This window comes from Micropterus salmoides, unplaced genomic scaffold, assembly GCF_014851395.1.
Source record: "Micropterus salmoides isolate LMB-PRFRI ecotype aquatic unplaced genomic scaffold, ASM1485139v1 Ms_hic_scaffold_1113, whole genome shotgun sequence".
NCBI classification, from domain to species: domain Eukaryota; kingdom Metazoa; phylum Chordata; class Actinopteri; order Centrarchiformes; family Centrarchidae; genus Micropterus; species Micropterus salmoides.
Window position 1 is genome coordinate 1 of NW_024040168.1, and position 13,047 is coordinate 13,047.

The 13,047-nt window shown below is 42.0% G+C and overlaps 1 protein-coding gene across 1 annotated transcript; it reads left to right on the plus strand.

The window, feature by feature from the left end:
- Positions 1 to 751: 751 nt before the first annotated feature.
- LOC119898418 (microtubule-associated protein 4-like) lies at positions 752 to 11,355 on the plus strand. Its single transcript, XM_038712595.1, has 5 exons — positions 752 to 1,163; positions 2,014 to 2,211; positions 4,441 to 4,555; positions 9,246 to 9,305; positions 11,063 to 11,355. Exons 1-5 carry the CDS (start codon positions 987 to 989, stop codon positions 11,338 to 11,340), a joined length of 828 nt encoding a protein of 275 aa, XP_038568523.1. The 5' UTR covers positions 752 to 986; the 3' UTR covers positions 11,341 to 11,355.
- The last annotated feature ends 1,692 nt before the right edge of the window (positions 11,356 to 13,047 follow it).

Genomic DNA, 13,047 nt, shown 5'->3' on the forward strand with positions numbered 1-13,047 from the left:
CTGGCTCTGCCATCCCTACACACAAAGCAATCCCTGTCCTGGCTGTTCTCATGATGGTGGAACAAGCTACCACACGCCATCAGAGCAGGGGTGTCCCTCTCTAATTAAATTTTGTATTTACCCCATTGATGCGTATGTGCTAATAGCTCTTACTAGTATTGTTGCACTTACGAGTATTGTCAGTTGTAGATCTCGTGCTGTATTGATGCTCTGTTGATGCTTGTATCTTATTCGTCAAATGGAAGTCGCTTTGGATAAAAGCACCTGCCAAATGAGTAAATGTAATCTTATGTAATGGGTAGTAAGGTACTATGAGCTCTTTAAGATAAGATGGTCCCTGACCATTAAGGGCTTTGTAGGTGAGCAGAAGAATTTACATTCTGTTCTGGATGTTACAAGGAGCCAATGCAGAGAAGCTAATACAGGGGAAATATGATCTCTTTTTCTGGTTCTTGTCAGTACACATGCTGCAGCATTCTGGATCAACTGGAGAGTCTTAATGGTCTTATTCAGGCAGCCCGATAATAAAGAATTGCATTAATCCAGCCTAAAAGTAACAAATGCATGGACTAGTTTTTCCAGATAATTTTGAGATACTGTAGGATGTGCCTGATTTTTAACTAGGTGAAGAAAGGTGGTCCTTGAAGTTTGTTTTATGCAGGGGTTTAAGGTCATGTGCTGATCTAAGATAACTCTGAGATTTAAGCCTCCAGTCCCTTCCAAACATCCAGCGAGAGTTGTACTGAAATAAGCTTTGATGCTGACAAGGACATTGTTTCTTTCACAGTGAAATCTGACAACAAGGACAAGCAGGAGAAGAAAGACATCATGTCCAGCAAGACAGACAAGATCGACACCTTTGACAAAAAAGAGAAAGAAGAGCAGCAGAAGAAGGACAACGGCCCAGACAAGAACCAGAAGTCTGAGAAGATTGTCAAAGATGAGGAAAAGATAGAGAAGATGAATGTGGAGAAAACAACAAGGCCATGGAGAAGGCAGAGAAGGTAGACAAGCCGGAGAAGACCAACAAGGATGAAAAGAAAGAAGAGGAGAAGAAACCGGCTGAGAAGAAGGAAGAGAGCGGGAAGGGAGTGAAAGGAACTGCCAAGTCCCCAACAGGCAACAGCAGCAAGACTCTGCCAAGCCCTGACAGCAAGAGCAAGGTAGGTCACACACACACACACTCACAGAATACTGCTGTTCACATACATTTCTGCACACAGATTCATACACTTAGAGGGACCAGGGACAGAAACAGCACTGTCAACTCTGCTACAGCCAGTATATCTAATAACAACCTGCTCTGGTGTCCTTGCACTGCTTCTGCTCCTTCTACCAGTCTCATTACCAAATCATCTGCTCATTATTTACTCGATTAATCATTTGGTCTATAAATAATGGAATTATAGACAATCCTCAGAAAACAGTGTCAGGGGGAAGTAAACACAACAATAAGAGAACGGACAGAAGGTCAGGGAGCCACTGTGACTGACTGGCATTAGCATGTTCGCACTGGCCTGGCTAGCGAGTTAGCTTTCCATCAACTAGCCCCGCGATTTGTCACTACATCACCAAGCTTCCATCACCGCATGCTCAGCGAAGGTGCACAGATGAACTTTGCTGTGCCACTTTCCGGGCCGTTAGCATGTATTTAGAAGTTCTAAAAATCCATCACTGAGTCTCTGTGGATGTGTATGAATGCGTCCAATATCTGAGACCTGATTTCCATGTCATATGCTACTTTTGGACTGCTGCTCATTTAATCAGATTTGAGGCTTATAATTTATCATGTATTGCTCATGCACCCTCTAAAGTGGCTATAAATTGCTAATTTTATTTTAGAAATTTTATGATTGTCATGTTGCTGGCTGTGCTGCCATGTCACGCTGCCATTGCGATCAGTGATTGCAGTTATTTTTCTTTGCTTTTTCTTTCTGTGCTCCTTTTTCTTTCTTTCCTTTCCTCTTCCCTTTTTCACTATTATGTGGCTTCTTCTAAATCCATTGTCACCAGCCTGACGTGGCTTCAGCTAAACCAAACTCAGCCAAATCTCGCCCATCCACCCTCTCCACCAATGGCGAGGCCAACTCGGCCAAACGCCCCATCCCCACCACAGCCTCAACCAATAAAAAAAGCCCTGTACCCAAGGCGACCACACCCACCGCCGTCAAGCAGTCACCAATGGCAGTTGGTTTCGCCAAGGCTGCCAAGGTGAGTATATTCAGGTCTTTCTCAGTCTGCGTTCTTGTCTGTACTCTTTTTCTTGTGAACTTGTGAAAGATCATGGGTGGTGACGGCTCATACATAAAATGCTTGCCTTTGGTGACCTGTGGGAGACCTGGGTTCGATTCCCACTGTGAGACATCCACCATTGTGTCCCTGAGCAGGACACTTAACCCTAGTTGCTCCAGAGGCGTGCGACCTCTGACATGTATAGCAATTATAAGTCGCTTTGGATAAATGAATAAATGTAATGTAATCATCATTCACATCCCTATTCAAAGCGTGCATTTAACTGAGTTCAAATGCCCTGAAGTGTTCTTGCTCCACCCGTTTAATCGAGGATACTTTAGGACTTGAGGTAGACATGTATCCCAGCATGCATTTCTGGTTTCAAATTAGCGAGGGGCAATGCGGTAGTATATGAGCTAAGCTGATAAGCGTTTTATTTTTCATTCTGTCAACTATTAGTCTGTCACCAATTAAGGCTTTGGTACTTAAATTTTAAATAAGTTGTCATTTTATTAGAATAATGCCTACATTTGCTCCCATGTTTTTAAAGGCTTGAGGATCAGCATCCTTTTGGTAATTTACTGGTAGCACTGATGAATTTAAAACTTTTTAAATATAAGATATAATACCTTTTGCAAGATAATTGTTGGTCACAGAGTCTAAAAATAATAATTGCTAGATGAGTTGAAGTTATGGAGTATTTTTTTTGTGAACAGTTAAAGTTGTACAATAACACTGCCTCTGTGGTTTTTGGCTTTCAACTTTCAAAGTCTGAACAACAGTCAAATAAATGTTTCTTGTTAAATCCAAGCCCGATTTAAAACATTTTTATCAGACCAATCTATTTAGCTTGCACTCAGTAAAAATTGTAGTTTTAATTATTTTAATGTTTTTATGACCGCTAACCTATTAAAATGCTATTTAAGCTATCTGTTATAATTTAACCTCCGTATTACTTTTATATGAACATTTTGACAGGCTAGAATTCTCATGTAAGGGAACCGTCATATCTGTTTGCAACATATAAATCGGCTGCTCAGACTTGATTAATGTGCTTGTCCCTGCCTCACAAACCAAAAAAATTCAATTGAACACAAATCAATAGTCAAATACAGAAGAAGAGAAAAACAGAATTACAAGACATATTATTCTGACCGTCAGGGCTTAATATTTGTATAGATGTTAAATTCTATAAATATTAACCTGACGGTATATATATATATATATATATATATATACATATACATATATATATATATATATATATAAGGATATATATAAGTATCGTCACATCCTACTTACCAAAGGTTTTGTGCGTCGCTTGATACTTATTATTGATCACTGACTATAATTATCATTGATTATATGCAGTCTATGAGAACTATCTGTAAAATATGCAGAAAGCCTTTATTCAGCCTTTCTGTCTCATAAGTTACCATGATGACACAACCTTGCTGTAAACAAAACAACACTTCGTAACAGGGTGGCTATGACTGAAGTTTTTCAGTCAGTGGAGAGCAACTGCAGCTCCAAAAGCTGCAGCTGCCTCAATCTTGTGTGATTGTTGTTTCTTACATTTGAATGACATCAGGCCAAGTTGAGATCAAGTTGAAATCGAACCATTGTACCATCGATCGTCGTTGACAGTCTCATTTAAACAAGCCTATTATTTACAGTAATGTAAGAGTAATCACCAGAGCCTGGTGATGTCAGCAATATGTCAGGGTCCTCCTGTTGAATGTGACACACTGAGAAAGGACTTCTGTCCCCACTGATTTAGACTTTTGACCCATAAAATGTTTATATTTTTACTTTAATCTCTTGCCTACTGTGACTTTAAAAGCTTTTATACCTGCATGGACATCAGTGACAATTTTGTCACTGCTGTCCAAAATGTATTACATGTGGTGACTGTTTCTCAATTTTTGTAAATCTGGCAATAAGACCTCAGTCCTGCTTCCTTCTTCCCCTACTGTTTATCATACGTCTGTCTTCACCGTCTTTCCTCTCTTTGCTTTCATTCTCTGCATATGTCGTGATTGCATGATTGGCCTCATAACATGGGAAAACAGGACAACTTAGCCTTAATGCACACAGCAGCAACAGTACACACAAACCTGATATGCATGCAGACATACAGAAAAATTCTTACACATACAAATTATCAAAAAATACACACCCACAGCTTATTTCTCATCTGTTTTCCAGACTCCAGAAAATGGAACAGCTGAGAAACGCCCACCTGTGCCAAAGGCCACAGCCACACCCCGTGCTACTGCCAATAAGAACAGCTCCTCTGCGACTGCTGCAAGTAAAACCGCTGGTACGGTGTCATCATTCCTATTATATCTACAATGTCTGTCTGCCCTCTGCACCTGATTGTGAACACTACTGTCACAGGCAGTATCTCCACTTTCCTTTGGGTAGTTCATAGTGTTGCCAGTGCAACATGACCTCTACAACAGGACCTGAACTTGCTACATTAGCTGGAAAAATGACTCACTGCGTAGACTGGCCCCACTCCAGGCAACAGGCTAACTGAATTGCTACCATATGTTACACTTTATTGGATTCAAGAGCTGACTTTTGGAGACACCAGACTGGTATTTTTATCTGCACATCACAAACAGTATCTCACCTCTCTAGGCGATAGAGCTGTGATCTCAGTCTGAGCCATGTTTGTCAAACAGGCTTTCTGCTTTTTGTGCACTTCAGCTCAGCAACTTCAGAGAAAATGTGCACAGTGATGGGTGTTATGTACTGCAAGGTGCCTATTTCATTTTAGTTGTATGAGTGAACTCTATTATTTTTGTGAGTGTTGTCATGATGGCAGCAGTTTAGTTAGATTCCATAATGCTTCTGTGACAAAATTGCGGTATTACATACAACACAGCTTCATCAACTAAATGACCATGCTGTCACATCTCCATAAACGGTGAATAACTTATGTCATCTGGAGCTCCCAAATCTCATATACATTTGATAAGTGAAGAACACTCTATGTGTGCAGCAAACTGCAGGATTTGGTTGGACAGGAAATCTTGGCAAGACTTTGCAATTATCCGTCATTAACAGCCAATCGCCAAAGTTAAAATCATTTTAATTTTAAAAATCACATGAAACATCTTGAAGTTGTGAAATTTTGGCACAAGAGCTATACAACAAGCTGACTGCCCTGATGTATTATCACCTTATAAAGTTGTTATGGCTCAGGTCTTAGTTAGTTGTCTGTGACTGTTTTGGTCTCCACCAACTCATGAAAAAAATATCTGGCTGTTTAGCTGGTAAATGTTTGATTCTTTGCCAGCTAGCTACTAACTTTGTCTGTCTGCTGATTTGTACTAAATGTGCTCTAATGGTGCATTCCATTTGACATGGGAACTCAGAATTTTCGAGTTCAGACTTGGAAATTTCAAAGGGAACGACCCTTTAAGTAGGATTACCAACTTGGAAAGTCGGGACCGCACCACCCCGACTTTGTGATCCAAGATGGCTGCTCTGAGTATCAACAGTTGTGTCTCATAGAAATTTTCTTACACAAAGTGCTGCCCAACTACTCTCTCTGGATGTGTTGACACTGTGTTTAGTATGAGTAAATACCGCACAATGCCTAACAATAGCTAACCTGGCTAGTTGTAAACAATGACGATCGAGGTTTTCTGGAAAGCTGTCAACTCTGGTGTGACGTCATTCCCATCTCCGACCTCCGACTTCCGAGGTAAATGAAACGAACAATAAATCCAAAACTGGGAGCTATAACAGCATAAAAGCTACAATAACCCGATTCATTGGTTGGTATTAAAAATATTGGTTAGTTGAGCTGTTAAATTGACAGCAAAGTTTACAAAAGCAAGGATCTAAAAAATCAGGCATTACCCAAATTTGTCAGACTAGAGTAACCAATCAGCCACTTTGTCTACAGAAGATGGCGCTGTCTATAGCTGCCTTGGTGTTAGGTGAGCTTTGTTTAGTCTTGTTTTTGTGTGTTAACTCAGTTTTTGGCTGTGTTTCCCGGAGCTCTTTCACCAGAGAAGAGCTCATGAACATCAGGGGAACAACTCCAGCGGATTTATTTCACATGTTTCTCACGTCATCAGTGGAATTATTGGACCTTTTGGTGAAGGGCTGTCTCGTTATTGTTCGCCGAATGAAGCGCCGTAAGAGAGGGAAATGAGCCGGGTCACTCATGCGCCTCCGCCGGCGGGGACTCACTGTGAAACAAACTGGACGAGCTTCAGCTTCTGTTGGGGAAAAACAGAGACTTTTATTCATCTTCTGTTCTGTGCTTCACGGAGACGTGGCTGTGTGGATCAATACCAGACTCTGGCTGGCTTCCAACTCTACAGAGCGGATCGCAACACAGAGCTGTCCAGCAAAATAAAAGCTGGAGGTATCTGTTTATATTAACAATGGCTGGTGTACCGACGTGATTGATAACGTTGATGATGTCATTCAGCAGCACTGTTCTCCTAATCTGGAATTTTTAATCATAAACTATCAACCGTTTTACTCCCCCCATGAGTTTGCTCCATTCATTCTGGTTGGTGTTCTCATTCTGCGGCACACCAACGTGCACGACGCACAGCACATGCTGGCCGACCAGATACTGTGAGTGGAGCAGACTCCCTTGTTATTGTTCTTGGTGACTTTAACAAAGGAAACCTCTGCCAAGAACTCCCCAAATACAGACAGTTTATGTCCAACCAGAGAGGGGAACACTTTGGATCACTGTTACACCACAGTTAGCAGTGCCTATCACGCCGTTACACGCGCTCCACTGGGACACTCTGATCACGTGATGGTCCATCTGATTCATGCTTACAGGCAAAAACTAAAGCTCTGTAAACCTGTGGTGAGGACATCAAAGAAATGGACCAGTGAAGCTGTAGATGATCTTCAGGTGTGTTTGGATTGAACTGACTGGGACGTTTTCAAGAAGGCTACCAACAATCTAGATGAGTGTACAGAGGCTGTGACGTCCTACATCAGCTTCTGTGAGGACACCTGTATACCAACACGCACCAGGTTGAGTTATAGCAATGACAAACTCTGGTTCACAGCTAACCTCACACAGCTGAGGTAGGAAAAGGAAGAGGCATGTAGGAGTGGCGACCGCGCCAGGTTTAAGGAGTCAAAGTACAGGTTTAGCAAGGCGGTGCGAGATGCTAAACAGTTGTACGCAGAGAGCCTACAACACCTGTTCTCAACAAATGACTCTGCTTCTGTCTGGAGAGGCTTCAGACAGAGCACTGGCTACAAACCTAAATCCCCCCACTCCATGAACAACTCACGCCTTGCCAACGAGCTGAACCAGTTTTAACAGCTCACTGGAGTCATGCCATGTGCCAGCCTGCTTCAAAGCCTCTGCCATCATCCCTGTCCCCAAAAAACCAAGGACCACGGGGACTAAATGACTACAGACCCATCGCCCTGACCTCTGTGGTAATGAAGTCTTTTGAGTGCCTTGTGTTGTCCCACCTTAAACCATCATAGACCCACTCCTGGACCCTCTGCAGTTCGCCTGCAGAGCCAACAGGTCTGTAGAAGAGTCAGTAAACATCGTCCTTCACTACATCCTCCAGCAACTGGACTCCCCAGGCACCTACGCCAGGATCCTGTTTGTGGACTTCATCTCTGCTTTCAACACCATCATCCCGGCCCTGCTGCAGGACAAGCTCTCCTAGCTGAGCGTGCCTGACTCCACCTGCAGGTGGATCACAGACTTCCTGACGAACAGGAAGCAGCACGTCAAGATGGGGAAACTTGTCTCTGACTCCAGGACCATCAGCACCGGTTCCCCTCAAGGCTGCGTTCTTTCCCCTCTGCTCTTCTCCCTGTACACCAACAGCTGCACCTGCAGTCACCAGTCTGTCAAGCTCCTGAAGTTTGCGGACGACACCACCCTCATTGGGCTCATCTCTGGTGGGGATGAGTCCACCTACAGGTGACCTGGTGCAGCCAGAACAGTCTGGAGCTCAACGCTCAGAAGACAGTGGAGATGGTCGTGGATTTTAGAAAGAGCACAGCCCCACCCTCCCCCATCATCCTGTGTGACTCCCCAGTCACCACTGTGGACTCCTTCCGCTTCCTGGGCACCATCATCTCCGAGGACCTTAATTGGGAGCATAACATTACCTCCCTCACCAAGAAGTACGTAGGAAGACCTCCTATATCACCATCTGCTATGCTGCTGCCACTGCCAGGGACAAGGGCAGGCTGTAGCGTATCATTCGCTCTGCAGAGAAGGTGATTAGCTGCAATCTTCCATCACTTCAGGACCTGCATGCCTCCAGGACTCTGAGGCGAGCAGGAAAGATTGCAGCTGACGCCTCCCGGTCACAAACTGTTTCAGACTCTCCCCCCTGGCAAGAGGTTGCGGTTCATCAGGACCAAAACCTCTCGCCACAAAAACAGCTTCTACCCGTCTGCAGCTAGCCTCATCAACAAGACCCGGGCCCCCCACTGACACTCCCCCCCTTTCAAATAATATAATCGTCTCTGCACATGTAATTACCACTTCATGTCATATGATGCACGAACCTGGCACATTGCACATATTTGTTTTTAATTGCAAATTGTTGTTGTTCCATTGTTATTTTTATTTTTTTATATTGCCAGTTATATTATTTTTGTATATTTTTCTGTTATTCTTATATAACTTGCATTTGTTTATTACATATTTATATATTTCTACATCTATTTATGTCAGCTGTATGTCTGTCTGTGTGCAGCACCTTAACACCAAAGCAAATTTCTTGTATGTGTAAAACTTGGCAATAAAGCTCCTTCTGATTCTGATTCTGATTCTGAAATGGCAACAAAGTACTGTACACTATCACTGTATTTCAGACTGCAAAACAAAATTTAGCTCTAGATGGTCAGCGCTGGTGCTTGTCCGTACAGCAGCAACTATGTGAAAATTACTCCTGACTTATAGTTAGATAAACTAAAGTCTGACATGAGTGTTGAGGTATTTGGTAAAAGGTGTTTAATCTGATGTTTCCTGCTTACAGCGAACAAGAATGACAAGACTGAGAACAAGACGGGAGAGGCCAAGAAACCCAAGAGTACAGGTAACAAACTAAGAGAAAAGACAGACAATACTGTTTCAATATTGTTCTCATATAACTAAATGTCATGAGAATAAAATAGTTTTTATTAATGTGGAAAATTGTTTTAACTCACACTGCACGTAAATCGTGTGTCCTTTTTGCACAGCCAGAACCTACTACTTTAACGCTCACACTGAATGGATCAATTGACCCTTCACTAAGCCACGCCCCGAATACTCAGCTGGCCAATCACAGCGCAGTATAGGACTTACTATAATTGTGGTCCGACACTTTCATGGCTGTGCTCCATTGACTAGTATGCAAAATGAGTCGTTTTCTAGCTTTTTTTGCTGTATTTCCATATCCAAGTTATGGTCAAAGCTGTTCCTGGAGCACTTTTAATAGTTACAGTCGCTACCCCGAGAGGTGTAGAAAACCTAAACAAATCCAGGAAAATGTAGGCTGTCTGTTGTTTCTAATGTAACATACAGAGACCTGTACAGAAGCAGTGTTGATCCTTAATATTGTTGTCCTCTTTCTCAATAGTCAGTAATAATACGGGGGTTCACTTTTACTCTGTGATCGGTAGGGTTGAACTTCTGTCTTTATTTTTTTACGTCTGCCTGAATACAACCTTAAAATGCACAATGCAACTGCAAAACTGTCTGCTTCTTTCTGAGATTGCTCTTTCCAAAAATGAGTAAATATTTCTCTAGGGACTCCAGTTATAGACGGGCAGTGCCTTGCTAAAAGTCCAACAGGTCCGACAGTTTGTCAGACTCAGCAATAGTAACTAAGTAGGCCGTGGCTTCACGAAGGGTCAATTGACCGACGTGGAACTCACACTAAACGACTCACACTTTTCACACAATTCATCACTTTTCACACAATTTATCCATCCATCGTCAACTGCTTATCCTGCGTACAGGGTCGCAGGGGGCTGGAGCCAATCCCAGCTTACATCGGGTGAAAGGCGGGGTACACCCTGGACAGGTCGTCAGTCCATCGCAGGGCCCTTGACAATTCAATTCTAATTAAATTTATTAAAATTTTTACAGACACTTGTTGAAACAATGTTGATAAAGAGAGCAACTACTATGAACAAAAATAAGAAGTAAAAAAAAATCTATAGAACTGCAAAGGTCTGGAAGATGCAAAATGTTCTGTCTGTTGTGTAGTGTAGATCAGTAACTGGCAGTTTATCAGGCATCCCCCCCTCAAAATGCATATCAAACAACAACAGGTCTGGCAAAAATCTGGCCAATGTGCTTATGGCTTAATCGATAGTGTCTACCAGGCTTTAGGGAACAATGACTGGTGTGGCATAATTGTTACTGCCTGATTAGAGCAATTATTACAGTACATAAAAGCATGGTGATGTTATATGTTGATCAATACCAGTACCTCAATGATGAAAACTGAGGTCACAAACTCCTCTTCTTTCCTCTTATCTCATTGAAGTTAACACTCATTTTACAAGCCAAACAGCAGTCTTTTTAACTAGTCTAAAAATGGTCACTAGTGTTACTATTGTTATGTAGGGCAGGCTTCAAAAACTGAAAAGTTTGGTCTCATCTTGAATTGGAGCATTTGCAGATGAATTTCATACCTGATATTTAGTTAGTTATGATCCACTAAAGTTGTAAACCCCTTGTAGTTAGGGACTACAGAGCTGGGAGGGACAAGTAAGTGAGATTTAACTTAACTCTGTTTGGGAGGTGAGAGGGAAGGTTTTAATTGTGTGTTGTTGACTGTTTTTTAAATTTATTTCTCTGTAGCCCGTCCTCGCCCGGCCTCCACCACCACTCCTGCTACTCCGGCTGCCTCCACTAACGGTGAAAACACCTCCGCCCACCGCCGCCGGGTCATCACCAAACCCCCTGTGCCCAAGCAAACGCCACTGGAGAAGAAGCCACCGGTGCCCCGTGCTCCTCGTACCCCCCGGCCCATTAACGCTCCAACACCTGATCTGAAGAACATCCGGTCCAAGATCGGATCCATTGACAACATCAAGTACCAGCCTGGTGGAGGAAAGGTAGGACAAACCAAACAGTAGAAGAAAGGTCTATAAAAATCTTCAAAACTTCTAAATCATTCTGCAGCATTTCAAGATTACTGAAATGCTGCAGAATGATTTTCTTGTATCAGCAAATGATTTGGCACTGTTTCACATGTTTTCCTCAGAGGGCTTCCTCTACTCTGGGACCAGACTGGTGTTCAGAATAAATGCTAATCAATCTGTCCTTGAAAAGTTAACACTGTATTGAATATCAACTTGTTGATACATTGCACTGATTAACAACCTGGAAGCTGAACTGCAGTCATTAAAGAGGCTAAAGGCTGAAATATGTAGCTAAAAAGCTGAAAACAAAATACTGTCAAAAGCTGGAACAACCTGAAGTTGAAATGTGCCAGCTGACCTCCATTACCTAGTAATGCTAAAGTTGAAATACATGTTATAAAAGCTTGAGCCTTAGCTGTAATACTGTTAAAGCTGCATTTACCATAAAAGGTAAAAAGGGGTGGAATAGAAGCAAAGAAAATAAACGTCCTTAAAGAGCTGAACATTTTGTAATTTAAATGGCTTCACAAGTCTGCACAGGTATTAGTCGAATGAAAAATATATAGAAGAATAAATTCTAAAGCATTGCTGAAAATGCCTTAAATACCACCATAAATGTCCTTAAATACCACTTTTTTTTTTACATTCGAATGGTTTCACTAGTTCATAATAAGCAGAAGTAGTAGTTGACCGAAAAACACATGAAAGAAGCGTTTAGCTACAAAAATATTGCCAGTGGTTTTCACCTGTAATGTAATACAATGTTGAAAAAAGTCAAACAAACACATAGTACAGAGGACCAAGACACAGGATTCAGTGAACCAGTGAACCAGCCTCTGGTTGGGGTACTGCAAGGAACTGAGAAAGGTCAAAGGGTTATGATCTGTAAGACCACCACAGGCACAAAACTAATATCAACATCAAAATGCTGCAAAGTCAAAATAAAAGCTAGTGTTTAATTACTGAATAATTTAGCTGATGTTTATTGAATTTTATTGAAATCCCCAAATCATCAGATTGCAATAACACTCTATATATCTATATCTATATATATATATATATATATATATATATATATCAATGATGGTGGTCTTGCTGCTGAAGACGCTCAGATCCACCTATATGCAGACAACACCATTCTGTACACATCCGGCCCTTCATTGGATACTTTACTAACAAACCTCCAGGAGAGCTTTAATGCCATACAGCACTCCTCCTATGAACTACATCTATTACCATACTCTGGTAAAACTAAGTGCATCCTTTTCAACCGATTGCTGCCCATACATGCCAGTCTGACTCACCACTCTGAATGGGTATGAACTAGAAAATGTGGACACCAACAATATCTAGGTGTCTGTTTAATTCAGAGAATGATCCCCTGGCTCCTCCAGGCTGCATATTGAAGTGTCCTTGGGCAAGATAGTCTGAGAAAGTTGGGGCCAGTTGTCACTTTCTCAGGCCAGTTGGGAGGGAGTTGTTATTTTATCAGTCACTATACTATGAACAGTTGCTCATGGTTATTGGCTTGAGTTTCAGAGTCAGTGGTGCCCCCTTTTTCAGAGGTCATTACCATTACATGCTAATTGAAGAGAGGGCAACAATCTATCTCTATTACTATCTTTCTGTTTCCCTTTTCTGGCTTCCCATCCAACCTTTAGTCTCCGATCGTTTTCCAGTTCCTTTGTCTCCCTTTGTCGA